This window comes from Molossus molossus, unplaced genomic scaffold, assembly GCF_014108415.1.
Source record: "Molossus molossus isolate mMolMol1 unplaced genomic scaffold, mMolMol1.p scaffold_m16_p_8, whole genome shotgun sequence".
Classification (NCBI taxonomy): Eukaryota; Metazoa; Chordata; class Mammalia; order Chiroptera; family Molossidae; genus Molossus; species Molossus molossus.
Window position 1 is genome coordinate 6,828,579 of NW_023425402.1, and position 21,920 is coordinate 6,850,498.

Consider the following 21,920-nt stretch of genomic DNA (forward strand, 5'->3'; position numbering starts at 1 on the left):
CTCATCAGAGCAAGATAATGAGGGAATGAGGCCCGGAGTGGAGCCTGCTTTTGAGGCAGGTGCGGGGAGGACAGGAGGAAGTGGGCAAGGGAAGTGTGGGGACAAACATGCATGAATCGCCCCCTCTCAACGGCCATTACAATGCGTGTGATTGCTGAAGCTCAAGCCCTGGATCTAGCCTTTTCCTTAGCAGCCTGACAGCTGTCGACGCAAAAGGGGAAGTCTCAGGGTGCCTCGGGGCGACCCGACAGCAGCATCTCCGGTGGTCCAGGCGCCAATCTAGCGGTTCCACGCGCGGCAGCGCCCTCCAGCGGCCGCAGAGGCTCTCGGCGCTAGAGTGCCGGACGGCGCTCAGAAAGGAAGCCACAAGGCATCTCGCGAGAACAAGGTCCCTATTTGAGCGCATGCGCGAAGTTAGTTAGTCTCTTTTCCGGTCTTTGCGGCGTGAGGAATCATGAGGTGAGTGACATTTAGGATGCTATCCGTGTTCATCCACACCTGCGGACTCCCTCGTGGGGAAGGAGACCCAGCGGACGGAATCGGGGGTCCTTGCCTTTGCTTTTCTGCGGGGCATTTCTGGCCGGTCGTCCGTCTGTGGGCCCCGCGTTCAAGTTCCCGCGCCAAGCCAGGCCGCCAGTAGGGCCCCTCTTTCCTGGGCCCTGCATCTGGTTCTCGGACCCAGATCTTCCGACCTGGTGCCCGGAGGCCTCCGGGCGCTAAGTCTGAGCCCTCTGAGCTCGCCGAGGCTTGGTCCGCGGCGCCCGGCCTGAGCGCTGGTCTTGCTCCCCCCTCACAGCAGCAAAGTCTCCCGCGACACCCTGTACGAGGCGGTGCGCGAAGTCCTGCACGGGAACCAGCGCAAGCGCCGGAAGTAAGCGCGGGCCTCGGCGGGGGCGGCACTGCGGGCGCGGGGCCTCGGCGGCGGGCTGACGTGTTCCTTTCTCGAAGGTTTTTGGAGACGGTGGAGCTGCAGATCAGCCTGAAGAACTATGACCCTCAGAAGGACAAACGCTTCTCGGGCACCGTCAGGTTGGCACCGTTCTGATCCCACCCAGCCCGCAGTGCGGTGCCCCGCTCTCCCTGAGGCGCCTGTTGAGCCCGAGGGGGCAGGCGCGCGGCACTGCAGCGCCGGGTGGTGCAGGCCCCCTGCTCTGGCGGGCGCGGCTGGACGGACCCCCACCCTGGGTCTTAAAACAAGAGGGGAGGCGTGGGGAGGCCTCGGCCGAGCCCGCCGGCTAGTCTGAGGAGCCAGACTAGCTGTTGGTGGACGCGGACGCTCTGGGTAAGGCTCTGGCTGCAGCGGCCCAGACCCGTTCACCTCCCTTGCGACCCAGGCCTGGGCCTGACCTGTTCTGTCCCCCAAACGCAGGCTTAAGTCCACCCCCCGCCCCAAGTTCTCCGTGTGCGTTCTGGGGGACCAGCAGCACTGTGATGAGGCCAAGGCGGTGGACATCCCCCACATGGACATTGAGGCGCTGAAGAAACTCAACAAGAATAAGAAACTGGTCAAGAAGCTGGGTGAGTGTGGGGATGGGGCCGTGGCGGACAGGTCTCATGGGAAAATTGGTACTGATACCATTTGGGTTTTTAAATGATGAAGATAGAATTGTGACCAAAAGGATCTGTGGTTGGTTAACCTGAGTTAGCAAGGCTCTTTTTATATTTGTTTTAAGGATTGAATTGTAAAAGGGAAGGGGGCTAGGGCATGTTGCTTTCTAAACAGGTGAGATCTATTAACTAGTCAGGTGCTGGTATCTGAATTGGAATTTCTGCTTCAGGCTCCAGTTTGAATTCTTTTTAATGTCTGCATATTGCGGGTAGGAAACAGATGCCCAGTTGTCCTGATGCAGAAAGAAGGAAGGCAGGGTTAGCCAGAGTGCGTTTTCCATGGCAGCATGGATTTTGGGTCGACTTGGGCTTCTGATACCAGGTTTTATGTGAATGTTGGACCAGTAAAGGCACAAAGGGAGGAGATAAACGAGTGAAGGAAGAATTTTTAGACTTGTTACCTGGAGAGGGCAGTGTGTGCTGGGTAGGTGCCACTTCTGTGCTTGGGTCACCGAGCCGTGCTTGGAGGTCAGCCTTTCAGGGTCCTAAGCATCCGATGGCTTCCTCTCTTTACCAGCCAAGAAGTATGATGCCTTTTTGGCGTCAGAGTCTCTGATCAAGCAGATCCCACGAATCCTGGGCCCAGGCCTGAATAAGGCTGGCAAGTTCCCTTCCTTGTTGACCCACAATGAGAACATGGTGGCCAAAGTCGATGAAGTGAAATCCACAATCAAGTTCCAGATGAAGAAGGTAAGGAAGTCTGGCTGGTTGCATAGATGAAGCCATGACAATGGTGGCAGGGCCCTGGAACTTGGCCACATTCTAAGTGGGAGTCTTGATTTGCATTTCTGTACTCTGGACATGTGATTGTCACTGAGTGGGGTTGCAGCTTTACAGAGCTGAGGCCAGAGCACTGCTCATTCGGTCACTGGGAGGGGTGGACGGGCCATCTGCCTTGTGAACATTCCTACTCTTCCCATGTTCTCTTCCATCTGACCATTAACCCGATTTGACCTTCCTCCCCTCACAGGTTCTGTGTCTGGCAGTGGCTGTTGGCCACGTGAAGATGACAGACGATGAGCTTGTGTACAACATCCACTTAGCTGTCAATTTCCTGGTGTCATTGCTCAAAAAGAACTGGCAGAATGTCCGGGCTTTGTACATCAAGAGCACCATGGGCAAGCCCCAGCGTCTGTACTAGGGCACAACTTAATAAAGCACACTGCCACTACCTCTGTGTCTGTGACTCGGGGGTGGGTGCTTTGTATGTTGATATTGCATGCCACAGCATTGTGATGGGTAGTTATGCCAATACTATAAACCAGGAAAAGGGGTTCTTACCTGCCCTCAAAACTGTGCAGTTTTACTCCGATCTCTTGGGTGTTTATCACCCTTGACAGTACAGCTGCTAACCAGGACTGGAACTTTTCTAATAACCCTGAGAGGGCAGGTCAGGGCTAGGGCTCCAGCCTGTGTGCTCCTGCTGCTCACTACTGGAAAAGCTTCACCGAGAGGACATTGACTCACAACTCTCAATGCGAGGCCTGGAGTTGCCTCCTATGTATCTTACTGTGAGCGTTTTGGGTTTTTTGTTAATCCTCACCCGAGGATATTTTTGCATTGATTTTTAGACAGTGGGAAGGAGTAGGAGAAACAGATGTGAGAGACAAATCGACTGGTTGCCTCCCACACAACCCCAACCAGGGCCAGGGATTGTGCCTGCAACCCAGGTACATGCCTTTGACCCAATACCCTTCAGTCTGAGGGCTGATGCTCTTTTTTTTTTATCCTCACCCGAGGACTTTTTTAAAAATTTCAGATAGAGTGGGAGGAAGATATGGGGGGGGAGAGAGATCAGTGTGAGGGAGACAATGCATCAAGTGGTTGACATTCACACTGGCCTGGGACAAAGTGCAACCAAGATACATGCCCTTAGTGGGAACCGAACCCAATTGCTGAGCCAAACCAGTCAGGACTAAGGGTTAATGCTCTTTGCTGAGCCAGATGCCAGGGCTGGTGTTTTTTAAATCTCTAAATCATGCATTTTGGGTCTTGGTCTGTAGGATCACATTGTTAACAGATGATTAGTTTGCTAGGTGCTTCTGATGGGAGTGGTCCCCAAACCCTGAGAAATTTGCTTTCCTGGACCCAAATTGAATACCCTACGTAGGGAGATACAAGTAGAACATACGTACAATATTGTAATTCGTGGACCCTGTTCTTGTTTAGGGAAGCAAATGGGAAGAGTCCCGTTTGTAGAAACTTGCAGGCTCTGCCCTCTTCCCTGCTAAGGGAATTCTGTTGCAGTTCTTGCTTCCAGGCCCAGCTCTGGAAAAGGGGCTTGGTGTACTGGGCAATGCCTGGGATTTAACCCACTTGAATCTGCTGCATTTACCTTGGGTAAATAAAGGGGCCAGCTCATCCCACCAGTTTTTAATAGAGTTGAAAGGCTAATCCAAAGCATAAATAAAAGCTGCACCTTCTCAAAACAAGCTTTATTTAACCTTGAACTGAGAAGTGTACGAGGCTCTCACCGCAGACCTTCAGTAGTTTCTCTGCCATTAAATTAATTTGGGGGTAAAATAGCTACACTAATCAAATGACCAATGGATTTTGGTTCTCAGGGTAGGCCTAGCTTGCTCATTTCTCTGGTCTGGTATCGTATTAGGAGTCATAAAATAGGCTTCGATCGACCATGTTTAACTTGGAGTTAAGTGATCTTTATTTAGGAGTTAAGGAAGTTATAATCTTTGTAATCAAGAAAAAAAGGCAATTCTTAAAAATGGCAGGAAAATTTGTGATGATTTGGCAACTAGAGGAAAGTAATACAAAAGTAACTTACAAGTGTGAATATATTTTATTCCTTGTCTGCCACAAAGCTGCTTACGGTACAATTAAGAGAAAGAGCCATGAAGCAAGGGCATAAAATGTGGGCCCTGGCTGTACCTGTGGCGGCCACTACTGAGGGCCTTGCTGGTCACACCCTTGTAATCCCCCTCCATGAGCTAAGACCAGAAAGACATCTGCATCTGAAGTGGACCTGTCATGAGCAGTGTCGTAGTGGAGCACAGGGTTTCAGAGGTGTCTCCTGACCTCAGTGCATACGCAATGCATTGGGTGCAGCACCAGCGATGTGACTGCCTGTGGGCCGAGGTTCTCCCCACTGCTTGAGTTGGAATCCCTGGTTCTACCACTCAGGAGCCGTGTGAGCCTGTAGAGCAGGTGACAGAAGTACCTACCTGAAAGATGGTAGTACCAACTCATGCTTTGCATAGTGCCAGGCACTTAGTACTCAATAAAACAGAGCTGGGATAGCCCTGGCAAGTCTGGCTCAGCAGTTGGAGCATCGGCCCGTGGACCAGAGAGACCCGAGTTCGGTTCCTGCTAAGGGCACGTACCTCGGTTGTAGTTTGTCCCCGGCCCTGGTTGGGGTCCTGTGGGTGGCAGCCACTAGATGTGTGTCTCTCTCACATCTGTTTCTCTCTCCCTTCCGCTCTATCTGAAGATAAATGCAAAAATGTCCTCCGATGAGGAGAAAAAAATATAAAACAAAGAAAAACCCTAGCCGTGATAAAATGGCAACTTGGTATGGCCACATACATAAATGTACTGGACGTGGTAGTGTCAGTCGGGTTAGGACAGATTGAGGGGAGGCGATCCTGAGGACACCTCATCAACGTGCTAATGAATGAGAAAAATCATCACACCTTACTGCCTGAAATGAGCCAAGGAGTAAAATCCTTAAAAAGTAGTTTTGGCCCTGGCAGGTTTGGCTCAGCGGTTAGAGCCTCGGCCCTCAGAACAAAGGGTCGCGGGTTTAATTCCATTCAAGGGCATGTAGCTGGGTTGCAGGTTTGATCATCGGCCCTGGTAAGGGTGGTATGGGAGGCAACTAGTGGATGTCTCTCTCTCCTTCCCTCCTTCCCTTCTATTCTATCTAAAAATCAATGGAAAAAATATCCTCTGGTGAGGATTAACAACAAAAGTAGTTTTGGAAACTCTAAGGCAAGATAAATGGGCATGTTTTAGAACTGTTTGGGAACTTGAATCTTCCTACATTATTGATCTGAACTTGAGCTTAAATGTGCTCCACTTTATAAATCTGAGCCTTCCACACTGGGGTAAGACACTGTGAAGGCGGTGGAGGGTTACAGCAGGGGGCTCATCTCAGCAGGTGCGTGACCTTGGGCAAGTCTCTTCACTTAAAGAGACAAAGCGATTCCATCCAAGTAACTGGTCCCCCAAAGCAGAAAAACACCAAAGGTGTTTGAATTTTAGATCGTAAGACAAAATAAATGACTCTTCTGGAGAGAGAGATCGCGCAAGCGCAATAGGAAGACGGAAAAGCTCAGGGCGCGCTGGGCTCAGTCGGTGTGTGGCTTGTGGCAGCAGCGGGTGGGGAGGTCAGAGCTGGAGAGCTTTCAAGGAACCCCAGAGTCACACCTATTGACTACGAGTAGGGCTTGGGGCCCCTCAGCAAAGAGGGGGGGGGTGACACACCAGGACCCAACCTAGGCGAGCCCACCTGAAGCTGTTCCAGCCGAGGTCTGGCACACAACTGGTCACACGACTAACCCACAAACAAATAATTTTAATTTCTTTTTGAGCAGGCCTTGAGGGCGCCTGCCCTAGCCCTGTGCCACATTTATGATATACCCATCACAGCTGGATTGAAAAAATACACAAAAAATATATAATATACATTATAAAACCTAGGTTGGGTTGGAGGTGGCCTGAGCGATATGCAAACTGTGAGGACCTTCAGGAAGCTCAGGGGCGGGGCGGGGGCACAGTACTTCATATGAAACTCATAAATACCCGGAGGCCGAGCAGCCCAGGGGCCTGGGTGTCGGGAAGAGGCAGCAGGCAGGGTTAACCTTCGGTCCCAGAACTGGGTCTGGGGAGCTGTTGCTCCAGGTGGGGAACTGGAGTGGGGAAGAACCCAAGGTAGCGACACCCACCTGGGCCATGGGTCTGCCCAGAGGCTGGGACTCCATCTTCCTACCTGACCCTCCAGCCTATTTCTGAGCCAGGCCTGCCCTCAGGAGGCTGCTGGGGGTCTTGGAAAGACCTGGGCCAGGGCAGCCTGGGGAGGTCGAGCAGGAGGCTCCTGAGGCCCCTGGCTGGATTGTGGGCTGACAGAGGGTGCCCAACAAGGGCTGAGTACCTGCTGTTCCCCTTCCCTGCCTGATCAGAAACAGCTGCTCCCCATGTCGGGGGGGTCCCAATGCAGCTGGCCCAGCCCCTCAAGGTGGAACCCCCCACTCCCCGGGGCTAGTCCTCGGCAGGGAGGTAGTGTAAACCTGGGCTCTGGGGACAGGCAGCCCTGCGTGAGAACCCCAACTCTGCCCACCGGTTCCTCATCTGAGACACCGAGACCCACGCTTGCCTTGCAGGGTCTGCAGATGGCACGAGGCATGCAGGGGGCCTGGCACGCGGCAGGTGCAGACAGTGTGGGCTCCCCTCTTCTCAACATAACCCCAACTCCACACTCCCTCCTGGCCCCCGCACTCCGCCTCCCCTGCAGTCTTCCCTCGCCCACTGGTCACACTCCCCTGAGGGGCCAGTGGCCACACACACCTGAGCCCAAAGGTGTCCCCCATTCAGTTGAGGCTGGGCAGAACTGGGTGACGGTGGCTTGGTGACCCAGCCAGGCTGCCCCACCGCAGAGCCCCCCTCTCTTCTCCCACAATTAAAGCGCAGAACAGTGGCAGGGGTGTGTGTGCGGGGTAGGTGGGGAGGCCTCCTGGGTCCTGGGCCTGAGACCTGGCAGGCAGATGAATCCTCAATCCTGAACCCCCAGGGGTGCCAGGCAGGTGTCTGAGGAAGATGCTGTCCTGGATCCTGGTGGTGGGGACAGAGGGCACCCTAGTCTTTGACGAGCTTGTAGACATGGTGCTGGGCCCCATGCTCGCTGGTGGAGACTTCGAAGACAAAAGCAATGACCAGCAGGGTCTCCTGGGAGTCGCGGCTGGTGACCACCTGGGGACCAGGCAGGAAGATTCAGGCCGGCAGCACAGGGCTGAGCAGTCCCAGCTCCCCTATGGGGCTCAGTCTCTTTCTCTGAGCAATGGGTCTGGCCACCTCCGCTTTGAGCCCCTGTGCCTGAGGCTCTCCAGGGACCCCCACAGCCCTGCAGCCCCCTCACCTGCAGGATGGTGAAGTTCTCCAGGACGCTGTTCATCATGTACTTCTCGGGCAGGTGTTTCAGCTTGTGGATGAAGTTGATCATGTACTCACACATGGGCGAGCGGTGGATGCGGTACACGAAGCGCCCGTTCTCTAACCTGGCATACTCAGTCTGCAGAGAGCCTCCAAGGCATCACTCGCTGGCCTGCTCCTGGCCCCTCCCCACCCCCACCCCTGCCCCCACTCACCTCCACCTTCTCCACCACCTGCTTGCCAAAGGAGCACACCTTGGTGGAGACGCTGATGGTCATGCTATCGGCTGAGCTGTACTGGGAGCTGACCCCATAGAAGGCTCCCGGGCCCTCCTGGATGGTGCTGTTGAGGTCGGCCTGGAGGAGGGGCGGGGTGGCATTAGGTGCTGGAGGCCAGAGGGGGGCTTCCTGCCCCGCCACAGCAGCGTCCTGCCCACGCACCCACCTCCCGCACTGCCCCCAGGCCGCAGAGACAGAGGTGGTCAGTCGGGCGGCGGGTGTACTGCACATGGGGAGCAGGGCCGATGGGAGCAGGGAGGGCCAGGGCGGCTCACCCAGAACTTGACGAGGAAGAAGGCATTGGGGGGGCCCTTCTCATAGAGCTCCTTCAGTCCACCCTTTTTCTCCGGGAACTTGTCGTAGATCTGACGCACATCGACTGCCTCCAGGGGCGGGTCGGAGAAGGCAGGGTTCGTCTGGCCAATGTGCACAAACAGGTGTTTGCTGTACTGTGGGGAGGGCACAGCGCCGGGTCAGGAGAGCTCCGGAGAGCGGGCTGCCCCGCGGCTTCCCGGCCGGCCGGCGACTGAGCTGCGGCCCTGGACAGAGCCGGGGTCTCCCCCCCCTGGGCACCGAGCCGGGGTCTCCCCCCCCCCTGGCACCGAGCCGGGGTTTCCCCCCCCGGGCACCGAGCGGGGGTCTCCCCCCCCCAGGCACCGAGCCGGGGTCTCCCCCCCCCTCGGCACCGAGCGGGGGTCTCCCCCCCACCCAGGCACCGAGCCGGGGTCTCCCCCCCTGGGCACCGAGCCAGGGTCTCCCCCCCCCCCGGGCACCGAGCCGGGGTCTCCCCCCGGGCACCGAGCGGGGTCTCCCCCCCTGGGCACCGAGAGAGGGTCTCCCCGCCCTGGACAGAGCCGAGTCTCCCTGCTCTGGGCACCGAGCGGGGGTCTCCCCCCGGGCACCGAGCCGGGGTCTCCCCCCGGGCACCGAGCGGGGTCTCCCCGCCCCCAGCCGCACACATTACCGTGTCAGGGTCTCGCTGCACCTCCATGAAGGCGGAATACTCGAGGAGCCGCAGCCGGGAGGAGGCGATGGTGCGGTCCTGCCACACGGGCACAGAGGCAGCAGCTTGGGGGAGCGGGGCAAGGGGCTCGTAACCTGGGGGACAAGCCGGACGCGCGTGGGCATGGGTGCGTGCGCGGTGACGTACAGAGCTGCCCTCACCTGCCCAGAGCCTTTGTGCAAATTAGAAAGCGGAGCCCCTTCTGGGTAGGGAGCTGGGCTGAATTTTGACTCCCTGCCAGTGTCCGCTACAGGGTGCAACCTGCCTGTGTGTGGTGGCCCGGTAGTATACATCAGTGGATTTCTTTCTTTGTCACTATTAGTGGGTGTTCAAACAGAAAATACAGACACGTTAAAAAGGAAAAATAAAGAGCATCCAGCCCTAGCTGGTGTGGCTCGGTGGACGGAGCGTCCTCCCACGCACCGAGAGATCGCGGTTCAATCCCCCTCAGGGCTTGTGCCAGGGTTTCGGCTCTGTCCCCGGAGCGGGGCGAGAGGGCGGCAGCCCATGGATGTTTCTCTCTCATCAATGTTTCCTTCTCTCTCTCCCTCTCCATTCCTCTCTCGAAAATCAATAAAAACATATTTTTAAAAATTATACAAGGAATTTTATATACATGCAGTCAGTAAGTGTAATATATTGGTGGTGTGCACGTGTCGCAGAGCAATACTGTAAAAGGTAAAGGGGCTATTCCTAGTCTGTCCCGATCCCTGGCGATGCCACCCACTCCCTCCCCAGCGCAAGCGCAGGGGCCCAGGGGCGGGGCAGGTGGTGCTGGCAGCCCGGGAACTTACTGCTGAGCGTCGGCGGCAGGGGCGGCTGGATGGGGTAGGCTGGCTGTGCAAAAGGCTTGATGCTGCAGACAGGAGCACAGCCTGGTTAGAGGGTCTCCCCTTCCCTGCTGGCCTAGTCACGTGGGGTCTCGTCTGGGAGCCCACCAGGGAGCTGCCTAGCTTTTCTGCAGAAGCCGGGAAGTACATGTGGACGAGCCAATGCACAAGCTTGTTTCTTCACGCGGTCACTTTTGTGAACTCCTCCTCGTCTCACAATTGTGCACATTTACTCCAGCGTTTCCACACCCCCCTCACCAGCTGTTCTTTTTTTTGGTACGTGCCTCTAGCGGGAACCGAACCCGGGACTCTCTGGTCCGCAGGCCGACGCTCCAATCTCTGAGCCAAACCGGCCAGGGATGAACAGCTGTTCTTAAAGGGAGGGTGTGCCTCTGGGGGAAAGTCATCTCAGAATGGAAAGAACCGAGTATACCTGACTACTTGACTCGCTGACGGAGATGAATTCAGATTAACTGAGTTAAAATAATTGAAGGACAGAAGAGTGGATGAGTGGGCTGATGAATGAACGCATGAATGAATAGACAAATGCATTAGCTCTCTTGCTGGTGCTCCCCATCCCTGTTTTTGAATTAAACTTTGCTCAGCTGGCGCTGGAACCCAGCTGAGAGGGGAGTCTAGGGGGCTGCCTGGGGGGAGAAGAGGGTGTGGGCAGGATGCATACTCACTCCTGAGAGGGTCCAGGCTGCTGTCCCAGGAGAGGGGGGCTGCTCCAGAACTGCAGAGACGGGACAAGCCCAGGGGCCCCTCAGTACCCGTGGTCCTCACCACAGCCCAGCCCTGAAGGCAGTGCCTTACCCTAGCCCCCCTCCCAGGGCCCCTGTACCCGTGAGGAAGTGGAGAAGACGGCCTGGGGCAGAGGGGAAGGTGGGCTGAACTTGTTTTGTAGGACGCTGGCGGAGACGATCTGGGCAGAGGACATGGACGCCATGCTCTGGAGGGCTTTGTCCTTGGAGACTTGGTCCTAGGGAGGGGAGGGGTCACATGAGGCTTGGACCAGGCCAGAGACAGGACAAGGGCGTGCCCCAGGGCCCCACTCCCAGGCTCTCGGGATCTGGATTACAGCCCAGCTCCGCTGTGTGGGTCAGGAGAGCCTCAGCCCCTCTCTGGGCCTGTCTCCTGCGCGTACATCACCCCTCTAACCACAGTCCACGGTAAGAAATACTTTTATTTTATTCTATAACCCAACATGTACCAAAATATTTCCCCTTATCTGTGTCATGCACTGTCATATTTTCTATTCTATTTTATCAGTGGTCTCCAAGTATGGTCCCCAAACCAATAGCACCAGCATTACCCAAAAGCTTGTTAGAAATACAATTCTCAGGCCCAGCACAGACCCACTGAATCAGAAAGTCTGGGAATGAGGCCCAGAAATCTGTCTTCACAAGTCCTTCGGGCAATTCTGATACCTGCTAAAGTTTGAGAATCACTATATTTCATTTTTTAAAAATCTGTTTGCAAACCTGTTAAATTGATCTACAATCCATAATTTTAAAATCCTATATTAGGTGCTCTCCACCCAAGTCCCCTGGGGAAGGGCCATGCTACTTACCAGGTTCATGGCCTGTGAAAGAGAAAGAGAGGAAGGGTGGGTTAGAAGAGGCACACATGACAGCTATGGGGCGGGGGGTGTTGACTCTTAGCTTCCGAGGAGCCCAGGGAAGCTCAGAGGCAGCTGTGGACCTTCCCCCCACCCCACTGCCACCCAGAGGGAGTGCTTGTAAGCAGGGGGGGGGGGGCTGGACAGGGTAGGATGACGGAGGGCAGGCTGGAGACCTAGAGGGTGGACCGGGCTGGTGCCCCTTGGGTCTGTCCGTGGCCCCTGGAGCTGTGCTATAGGCATGGAGAGCTGGGTAGGAGGCCCAGTCTGCTGGGCAGCTATGGGTGAAAAAAATAATGCAGCCTACAGGGGCCCAGGCCATGAACCTCGGGCTCTGAGATCCTCAGGCACAGAGCAGCCAGGCTTGTGTCCAATGTAAGGGACAGCCACGCTCACCACAGCTCTGCCAGCCAACACCCTCCAGGGTCTCCTCCCTGCCCACCTGGAGTCCCCATGCAATTAGCAAGCAGCAATTAGGAGGAAGGAGAAAAAGGAACATGGAGAAGAAGAGAGGTGGCCTTAGTGGCCCCAGATGGTCTCCCTCTCCCTCTGTGGAGGGCTGGCTGTCCCGCTGGGCTCCTGCTGCTGTCTCGGCCCGTGTAGCCTGCAGCGGCCTTTGGGCTTCTTGCTGCTGCTTGTGTTTCCGAGACTCCTCCACACCCACTAGCTCCTCAGCCCCTCTACCCCGAGCTGGGGTTGGGGAGCAGCAACAGGCCTAGGCAGGGCCAGGCAAGTGGCAAGGGACCCCATACCTTCAGCTTGGACTGAATCTCCCGAGATTTCCGCCTGGCTAGAACCTGCAAGTGGCTAGAGACCTGTAGAGAGAGAGAGAGAGAGAGAGAAAGAAAAAAGCAGAAAGAGTGGAAGGAGAAGCGAGAACAGAGCTCCAGCCAGGAAAGAGGCCAAGGCCGAGGCCCGAGCCATGCAGAGACGGTGGTGGAGGCGCCGGGGGGAGGGCCCAGGAGGGGCTGTAGGCCGAGCCAGGCGCCCAACATACCTTGATGCCAACCTGGTATTCCCGCACCTTCTTCCGAGCTAGAACCTGTATGTGGCTGGACACCTAGGGGCCGCCCCGCGCCCGGCCAGAGAGGAAAACAGACAGTGAGGAGGCACAGCATGGGGTGGCCACGAGGCAGGAGCAGCCGGCCCTCATCTCTGGGAACAAAGGTAAGTGGGGCAACTCTAGGGCCCCTGTGGGCAGACACTCCGCAGCCCTGACAATTCTGCTTTCTTCTCGACTCTGCTTTGACCAGGAGCCTACAGTGGCTTCCAGGAGCACCGGGTACAGTGTGCAGCTGTCCACCGCAGAGGCACCGCCCAGCGCCCGGCGGAGGACAACGTCGGACCCAGGGGAAGAGGGTGAGTATGCTTTTGTTTGTCTCCGAAGGGGTGGCTTTTTCTCACTGGTGTCCTCAGAGCTACACAGAGGCTAGCAGTGGCCGTCAGGTTATACATCAGGCCCTATTCTCTGCGGAGGCTCTCCCCGGTCTTCCTGTCACCTGTGGACCAGGCCTGTCCTGCTCCTGCTTTGTCACACAGCTTCTCCCCGAAAGGGCTCCCTCCTCCTCGGACTGATAAATGGCATTAAACAAACACACGCAGCAGGTGCATTTCTTCTCCAGCATCTCCTCCCTGAAGCCTCCCTCTCCGGCACACCGGAGCCAATCACAGGCAGGATGTGTGTGCCACAGGCCTGCACGTTGTCGAGGATCCGACCCTGAACCTCAGAGAACCTGAAGGTCACTGTTTCCCCCTGAAACTCAAGGGAACCCATGGCTCCCCTCGACTGCTTCATGCTCTCACTGTCAGCAATTGCTACTGGCTTTGTTTGCAATTGTTTCTATCCACACAGAAACAGTGGCTTGTTCTTTTCAGGCTGAAAGTTACTGTGTACGTGACGCTGGGCAGCCCCCTACTTGCTGCCTCAGTCACCTCACACCGCACGGGAATCAGACACAGGTCCTGCAAGACTGCTGATCACTCCAGCCATGTCAGTAAGTGACGTTTGCTGAGTACACCTGTTGTTCTCGGCACTTTACCCACACCAGCTCCTCTGATCTTTGCAGCACCGCTAAGAAGGCGATCCTGACATTATTTCCGATTTACAGATGATGAAACCAAAGCACAGAGAGGTTAAGCAGCTTATCCAAGGTCACCCAGTGGGAGGCTAGAGCTGGAGATTGAACCCAGGTGGCCTGACTCTGGAGCCTGCTTCACCGCCAAGCGGTGCTACCTGGACTCTTCCAGACCCTTAGCACAGAGGACCATCTCCAATGGTCAACTCTGTGACACTTGAAAGTCACAAAGAACCTAATCCTAATGTCACATTTAGCTATTTTTAAAAAATATGTTTTTATTGATTTTTTAGAGAGAAAGGGAGAGAGAGAGAGAAACATCGATGTGAGAGAGATACACCCATCGACTGCCTCCTGCACGCCCCCCACTGGGGATGAAGCCCACAACCCGGGCATGTGCCCTGACCGGTAATGGAACTGGGACCTCTCAGTCCATAGGATGACACTCAATCCCCTGAGACACACCAGCCGGGCAAGCTGTTTTCTGTTTTTTTTTCAATATGAAGGCATTGTACTTGATACTAATTGCTGTAAATATCTGTAAAAAAAAAAAAAAACTAAAACTGCCCTGGCTGGTTTGCCTCAGCGGTTAGAGTGTCAGCCCACGGACCAGAGAGTCCTGGGTTCGGTTCCTGCTAAGGGCACGTACCTCAGTTGCATTTTGTCCCCGGCCCTGGTTGGTCGTGTGGGTGGCAGCCACTCGATGTGTTTCTCTCGCATTGATGTTTCTCTCTCTCTTCCTCCCTCTCTCTTTCCCTCTCTATCTTAAGATAAATGCAAAAATGTATTCGGGTGAGGAAAACAAAGAAACAAAAAACCCTAAAGTTGAATTTTTTAAACAAAAGCAACCTTGCCTGTTAGCTGCTTACTCTTTGAGACACAGAGACACACCTGTCCTCACACTGTGGGAGGGGTCTCCTTTCCAGGAGCTGTTAGATGTTGGGGTTAGAGAAAATGGAGTTCAGAGTGCCACCCGAGCAAAATGACAAAGGCCAGCAGTTTTTAAAATTCTGAGCTTGCTGCCCAGCCAGTGTGGCTCAGTGGATTGAGCATGGTCCCATGGACTGAGAGGTCCTGGTTCGATTCCCGGTCAGGGCACTTGCCCAGGTGCAGGCTTGATCCCCGGTAGGGGGCGTGCAGGAGGCAGCCGATCCCTGTTTCTCTTTCACATCAACGTTTCTCTCTCTCTCCCTCCCTCTCTTTAAAAAATAAAAATCAACAAAATTCTGAGCTTGCTAACAGCTGGTTTCACTTATAATGATTGTTTCATAACTTTACTTTTAAAATAAAATCTCACTGAACAGCCAGCCTCCAAGGCATACCTGGCCAGGAGCAGGTACAATGCTGGGCCCAGAATGAAGAGGCTCTGCTACCCTCTGTGGGCCTAACGTCCTCGGCCCCATTCCCACGCAGACAAGGTTCCTATAAACATATCTTTTGGGTGAAGCAGGACACACTGAGACAGTGCCTTCTCTGCATCTGGGTGACTTTCTGTTTATAATGACAGTAATAATAACAGTGACAGCAGTGGCAAATTCCTGTTCAGGGCGTCCTCCGCTCTAAGTATCTTCACATATTAGCTAATTTCATGGTCAGGGAACCGAGGCTGGAGGGAAGCAGCCCTCTCTGCAGGTATGGAGCAGGTATTTGAACCCAGGGGTCCGATCAGTCAGCATTCCTCCGGTAGTCCAGGCCCCAGGGAAAAGGACCCTTGACGGTCCGGTTCTCTGCTGCACCCCAGTCCCTGGAACGCAGTGGTAGCTCAATAGTTTGCTAAGCACACAAATGCTGTTCGATGGGAGCTGGCTGGGGAGAGTGGTTCCTCAGTGTCCCCTCACTAGGTGGGTGGACTCTCCCTTTGGGACAGGGGTGGGACAGGTCAGGCCTGTCACATGCACAAAGGGGGAGCTGGGGAGGTGGATGCAAGGTCCCAACTCCATTCAGTCCCCAGGGAGGTTGGGGGGCTGAGGGTCAGAGGTGGCCTCCACTCCTCCAGGTCCCTGCCTCCAGCCTGCCTCTCTCCCAGGCACCCACGCAACCCACCGGAGCCAACTCCCTCAGGTTTTCTGTCACCACACTGCTCCCCGCCCTGGGCTGCAAGCCACCGATCATCTCTCGAGTCCTCATGATTTTCCATTCCACCACCACTACCCTCACCATGGCCACCGCCCGGGCCACCCCTGCTTTTGATCTAGCTCCCTGCCTCTGCCTGGCCCTAACCCACTGCCCACTGCTCCGGGGCTGACATTCCTGCCACCTGCCCCAGCCACTCCAGGGGAAACCTGTCCCTCAGGCCCGCGGCCGGGCCTCTCACCACTGCTCCCAGCTCTTCCCACAGCCCCCCTCTACCCCCTCTACCCCCTCTACCCCCCTCTACCCCTCCCCGCACTGCTGACTGAGGCTCTGTCCTGCCCGGCGGGCTGCATCCTGGACCCGCTACCTGCCAGCAGAGCGACCCTGAGGCGGTTCCCTAACCTCCCGGTGCGTCAGTTTCCTCATCTGTAAAATGGAGATACCGACCTCTAAGGTCGCTGCGAGGGCCAAATACATGGATATCAAGTTAATTCTGTATGGATTCACAATTATTATTTGTATATCCAACCCTCTCATCCTGGAAGACCTCTCGTGATTTCTGCCTGGCTAAGTCCTATCCCTTCTTGAAAATGCACCTTGAGTGCCACCTCCTTTAGGAGGCCTTCCTGGCTCTCCCACCTCGCTCCCCCCCTCCCCCCGTGGGTCGGATGCTGGTCCGACCCCCTCTCAGCCCCGCTGCCCTGCTCTGCACTCAGCCGTCCCGCCGCCCGGCGCCCTGGCTGGCCAGTGGGCCTCCCAGGGCAGTGACCATGTAGCTGCCACAGCTGCCCCTTATCTGTGGTCATTGAGTCAGGTCTTGGGCGGGGTGGGAGTGGTCAGGGAGGACAGTGGGAAGAGTGATGAGGTAGCTTGAGGGGTGTGAGGTCACACGGTGGGCTGAGGACGTGGGCAGGGCCGTGGGCCAGGTCGAACAGGAAGGGGCCGAGAGAGTGTGTGGGCAGAGGGCCACGACATAAACAGTGTCGTTACCTGCTTTCTCGTCCGAGTCTTCCCCGTCCTCAACTTAATATAGCGTGCGATCAACTCATTCCGACCTGGATTGGGTGAGAGAGAACGAGGGGCTGGTGGCTGGAGGCTGGAGGCCACACCAGGCCCTCCGCCCTCTGCACTCACCCCCACCTCGGGGCACAAGCAGGGCAGCTCTGGGTGCCGGGGAGTCCCAGGTGCTCCCCCACCCCTGGGACCTGGGGCTGCTCACTAGGGAGGGAGTGAGCAGGGGCAGCGAGCAGGAAGAGGTGGGACAGTGTCAGGCTGGCAGGACAGGACAGACAGGGGCAGGTGTGGCCCCAGGGCAGCACGACAGCTGGGCCCCTTACTCCCAGCCCCCAGCAGAGTTTCCTTCCCCCAGGGCTTGTCACCAGCTGCAGATCTGAGTGATGTGTCCCCATGTGAGAGGCCTGGCCCAGGCGTAGATGGCTCCCGGGACGTTGTGTCTGAAAGAGCTCTGGACTGGGCTCTGTCTAGCTGTCTTTGCCATGATGGCAGACCCTGGACAGTCCCTCCCTTCTCTGCTAGAACAGTCCGGAAGGACCGGATGGTCTCCAGCACACCTCCTACATGATAGTCTGTGTCAAGATGTGTCACTGTGTCCTTGAGCCTGTCATCCCCATGTCACCGGTTACCAGTCTCTCCTACCCTAGAGAGCCCAACTAACTGTCAGCCTTGGGGTGGGGGCTCTGCTCAGCACCATGCACCCTGGGAGGGCCCAGAAGCTGGCCAGGGCCAGGGGGCTTGGCCCTAGGAGAGGGGTGCTTGGGACACATGGCTACTTGTATGCCAGCATCCTCAGGGTGGATACTCCTTACCCCCCAAATCCGGGCCCCCTGCCCCCTAAACTCACAGCCTCCCCAGAATGGCCACATTCTCCAAATTCCTCTTTGATGACAGAACCCAACCCACTGCTCCTCCCTTCCTGCCTGCCCCTCTCCACCCCACTCCCTCCGCCCCTCTAAAAGTACCCTGTGGGGCTGCCCGAGCCATCTGGGAGGTGGCAGTGGGGGCTGGCAGCCCACCCTATGGAAGGCACCCTGGAGCATCTGCCTGGCCTATGGTGGCACCCTGTGCAGGGGTGGGTGTGGCCAGTAGGTGGGGCAGGGCACACGCAGCCCTTAGCACTGGCCCGGCTGCCCTTCCTGCACCCACCATGGTTCTGGATGCTGGGAGGGGACAGGCTGAGGGCCTGCCTCACTCAGCTGTAGGCTGCCAGGGAGGGTTGGAGGGAGCTGGCAAAGAGCCAGGCCAAGAAGGGTTGAGTTATCCCAAAAATGCAGCTCTGGGAGAGCCCTCTCAGAGCTGGCCGAGAGGGGACACTCCCTTCTGGAGGCAGGAGGTGGGCAAGGTGGCAAAGAGAGGGGCCAGAGGAGAGGACTTGGGAGGGGTCTGAGGAATGACAAGTCTCTCCTGCCCTCTTCCCAGCACAGGCCCTGTCACAGTGTGGCTCCCCCCCCCCTGCCCCTCCCACTGGCCGGAGGGAACTGGAAAGTGGGAAACCCTGCTGTGTGCAGGGACTCCCGCCCTAGGCTCGCCCCTGGGGCTCCCCCACATCCTGCCGGGGAGGGACCCTCTCCCAGGCCTAGCCTGGAGCAGACTGGACTGACCCAGTTTCCTGGGTCCACTGAGTCACCCCGAAACCTCCAGACCAGCAGTGGGGAGGAGAGGAGAAGCAGATGGGGTGTCGAGGTGTGGGCCCAGCTCTGGTGGAGGGGCGAGCCCGGCTTGTTTACGAGGAGGATCCAGACACAGGCTTGCACGCACAGACTCGCCCGTGGCAGGCTGGCAGCTCTAGGACTTGGCCAAACCGGTTGGGTGAGGGGGCAGAGAGCAGGGGGAGGGGCCGGGAGGGCCTGGCTGCCTCCCCCCGTCCTGTCCAGCGTCCCTGTCCTCCCCACACGCACCGTACATCTTGCCCTCGTCCGACAGGATGATCTTGCGGCGGCCGCAGGGCGGGTAGATGGCCAGGGCCTCCTGGAAGCTCTGCTCGATGTCCGGGCTCCACACGCCCTCGGCATCGTTGTCCAGTCCCTTGTCCAGGCCCTCGGGCCCATCCTCCCGGGCTTCCCCCGGGCTGCTGCTGGCGTTCCAGCTGTTGGACGCTATTGTGCTGGTTACTCTGGCCTCTGGGCCGGAGCCCGCTGGGCAGCCTGAGCCTGGGGGAGAGGCAGAGGGTGAGCGCAGCGCTCCCCCACCTCAGGCAGGTGCTCTGGGCCGGGGAGGTAACCGGGGGTTAACTTATTCTGCTGTGCGGCCTTGGATGAATTACTTCACCTGCTCGACCCTGGTCCCGTAAAATGCGGAAAGGGTCTCCTTGAGGTTGTGAGGGTTGAAATTGAATGACAAGTGCCAACCACAGTGCCTGAGTCATAACACGACAGCACTGGCTGTGATGGCCCAAAGCAACGCCACACATCCACACAGCCCTCCTGGGGGAGGCGCCTTCACACACTCAGCCCTCTCTGAGGCAGGGAAGGCGAGGAGCCGGCCCTAGCAGGTGAGGAGAACGGAGGCTCACAAGGGCATGAGCTGTCAAAGGCAGCGTGGTGAGCAGGGAGAGGAGGGTCACCAGGCGCTGGGGCCAATGTCTGCAGCTCTCAGGGGGCTTTGGGATCCTCTGTAGCTCCTCCTCCTGTCATTGGGATCCCCACCTCCTTCCCTCCCCAGCATCAGCACATCCCCGCTGAGGACCTGCTGTGGGGTGAGGAGGGGTGAGGTTTTGCCTTCTCCAAGAGATAACTCTCAAGAACCCTGCCAAGGAACCTAAACATTGGGCAGGAAGTGTCCCAGGAATTGTAAGAGTCGCTGGCTGGCAAGAGAGCAGCTGAGAAGGTGCCTGGCCCACAGCCTCGCTCGCCCCACCCGCTCCTCCATTCCACTTCCTGCTCCCGCACCTCCAGGCCCACAGCAGCCCATAAACCACCCACATGCCCACCCTGCTCTGGCCCACATCGCGGATGGGCTGGAGCTCGGTCAACTCTGCAAACACCAAGCTGGGTTATTAATTTAGACCACACCCAGCCAGGCCTCCAACACGTGAAGCCCCAAGCCCCTCTTCCCCCATTAGCCTCAGAATCTGCATGCCCAATGTATACCAGGGTGCTGAGAGGCTCCGAGCCCAGGATGGCTGGATCCTTGGACTTTGCTCTGGGCCGCAGGGCAAGCAGGGGCAGGAAGGTGGGGGAGCCCCTCAGAAACCAGGGGAGGGAATTCTTTCCCTCAGACATGACTTCCAGGTCCTGCTGAATGGGTGGAGGGTCTCCCTGTGGGGTCACCTGTTTGCTTAGGAAGCTTGAAAGGGTGCTAGTGGCATGAGATGGGGAGGGCCTGGGGGCCTGCATGTCAGATAGATATAGAGTTTAGACTCGATATTACCACTGACGACAGCAACTACCAAAAGGCAGGCACTGTTCTGGTATGCTACACACACTGACTCATTTATTCTCACATAAACCTACGAGGCAGATACTATTATTAATCCCACTTTACATATGAGGAAACCAATGAACAGAGAGGTTAAGCAACTTGCTCAAGGACACACAGCTAGTAAGTGCGTGCTAGCGCAGGGTTCTGAACCCAGGCAACCTGGCTTCAGTCTCTCCACCAAGGAGGCTGAGAAGCACCACCACCTGTGCTAGAAAGGAAGCCAGGTTGTCGTGGCAACCACCCTGAGTGTGCCCAGTGGCATCCAGACAGGGAGCATCCCTTAGCCCAAGTGGCTGGAGCAACGTCAAGGACCCCACTGCTGCGGCAGCCCTTTCAGCGAGGACAGCCAGGCAGGAAGAGAACCACGCCCCGGACTGGTCAGGGGGCCACACACCTCTACGCCCGCCGCCTCTGCCCAGGAGCTGTGTCCCCATCACCATCCTCTCCTCATTCCCTGAAGCCAAGTTCTTGGAATAAAAATGTGGGGAACAGGGACTCTGGGGGACCCAGAGATTCCTATACTAAAGAAGTTGGAATATAGCCTTTCCCTGGTCTGACACTATTAGGAGCCAGAGGGAGGCAGAAGGGGCTATAGTGAGCTAAGACCCCTCCCAACAGAGTCCTCAACCCATTTCCCCCCCAATCCTTTCCTGTGGCCCCCCTCAGAGTAGTGGAGGCCCAGTGCATGGGGGCCTGGCAGCTGACTTTTCAAAGCAACTTTTCTGCCTCCCCCAAGTCTCTGTCGGCCTCCCCTCATCCAGGCGGTGGCCCCCCTTCTCAGGGTGATGTCAGCCCCGCCCCGCCCCCCGCAGGAGCACTGTGGCCAAATATGGCGAACACAGCAGCGCTTGGGAGCTGGGACAGACTGGGGGGGGATGGGGCGGCCCCTGGCTGGGACCGCTGGCAGCTGGTGAGGGGGAGGGGAGCGCAGGGGGTGGCTACAAGGACAGTCAAGGAGAGAAGAAGGACCACCACCCGGTCTCGTCCGCTGGCTCACGGGCACATGCAAGTCTTACTTTCTAGGAACACTGGTGTGGGCAGAGGCACCAACACAGGGGCGCACAGGTGACCCCCATGCCCACAGTCATGCACAGGAGCACACGGGTGCAGGTATGCTGTGTGGGTGCCAGGGTGACCCCCCAGCGAGAATCTGTGTACCCCCAGGCCGAGGCATATCCATGGGCAATGGTGGGCAGGCACTGCACCAGGCTGGGCACTGAGCTGGGATCTCACGCTCAGGAGGGTCCAGCTTGAGGAGTCTGGGTTGGCCGCTCTGGTCTTCCCAGAATTACTGCTGCAGGATGAGAACGGAGACCAGTGTGTGCCAACCTTCCCCTAAGACCTCCAAATCTCTGGGACCCCGCCCAGGGCTGAGAGAACGCTACAGGCTCCTCAGCTGCAGGCTGGACTGAGGCAAATGTGGGGGACCGGGAGGACTCTACAGGGGGTGTCTGGGGTGAGAGGGCAGGCCCCTGGGGTGGCAGCCTAGGGTCTCATGTCCCCTGTAGAGGGAGGGGCTGGGAGGTGTAACAGGTTCCCCACCCCCAGCCCCCAGCTCCTTGTTGACATTTGCCCAGGTGTTTAGAAGCTCGGCCTTGTTGGGCTTTGCTACCAAGAGATAAGAGAGGAAGAAAGACCCAAGTGACGCCCTGGCCGGTTTGGCTCAGTGGTTAGAGCATCGGCCTGTGGTCCAGAGAGACCCGGGTTTGGTTCCTGCTAAAGGCACGTACCTCGGTTGCAGTTTGTCCCCAGCCCTGGTTGGGTCGTGCGGGTGGCAACCACTCGATGTGTCCCTTTCACATCGATATTTCTTTCTCTCTCTCTCCCTCCCACTCTACCTGAATAGAAAATGGAAAAATGTCCTCAGGTGAGGATAAAAAAAAAAAAATATAT

The 21,920-nt window shown here is 57.0% G+C and overlaps 2 protein-coding genes across 3 annotated transcripts; one reads left to right on the plus strand and one right to left on the minus strand.

Moving 5' to 3' along the window:
* The first annotated feature begins 402 nt into the window (after positions 1 to 402).
* RPL10A (ribosomal protein L10a) lies at positions 403 to 2,779 on the plus strand. The gene is made up of 6 exons (XM_036248360.1): positions 403 to 459; positions 797 to 871; positions 949 to 1,029; positions 1,370 to 1,518; positions 2,126 to 2,298; positions 2,579 to 2,779. Exons 1-6 carry the CDS (start codon positions 455 to 457, stop codon positions 2,747 to 2,749), a joined length of 654 nt encoding a protein of 217 aa, XP_036104253.1. The 5' UTR covers positions 403 to 454; the 3' UTR covers positions 2,750 to 2,779.
* Positions 2,780 to 6,136: 3,357 nt separating this feature from the next.
* On the minus strand, positions 6,137 to 18,655 carry TEAD3 (TEA domain transcription factor 3). 2 transcript variants are annotated; one of them, XM_036248578.1, is made up of 13 exons: positions 18,511 to 18,655; positions 16,581 to 16,645; positions 12,440 to 12,502; positions 12,195 to 12,257; positions 11,395 to 11,406; positions 10,666 to 10,803; positions 10,508 to 10,557; positions 9,786 to 9,847; positions 8,953 to 9,086; positions 8,264 to 8,437; positions 7,926 to 8,066; positions 7,697 to 7,849; positions 6,137 to 7,530 (listed from the first exon to the last, which is right to left on the minus strand). In XM_036248578.1, the coding sequence occupies exons 1-13, from the start codon at positions 18,653 to 18,655 to the stop codon at positions 7,417 to 7,419; spliced, it is 1,314 nt and encodes a 437-aa protein (XP_036104471.1). In that variant the 3' UTR covers positions 6,137 to 7,416. The 2 variants fall into 2 exon arrangements, with proteins under 2 accessions (XP_036104471.1, XP_036104470.1); XM_036248577.1 differs by lacking the exons at positions 12,195 to 12,257; positions 16,581 to 16,645; positions 18,511 to 18,655 and having other exon boundaries at positions 12,440 to 12,528.
* Between the last annotated feature and the right edge of the window lie 3,265 nt (positions 18,656 to 21,920).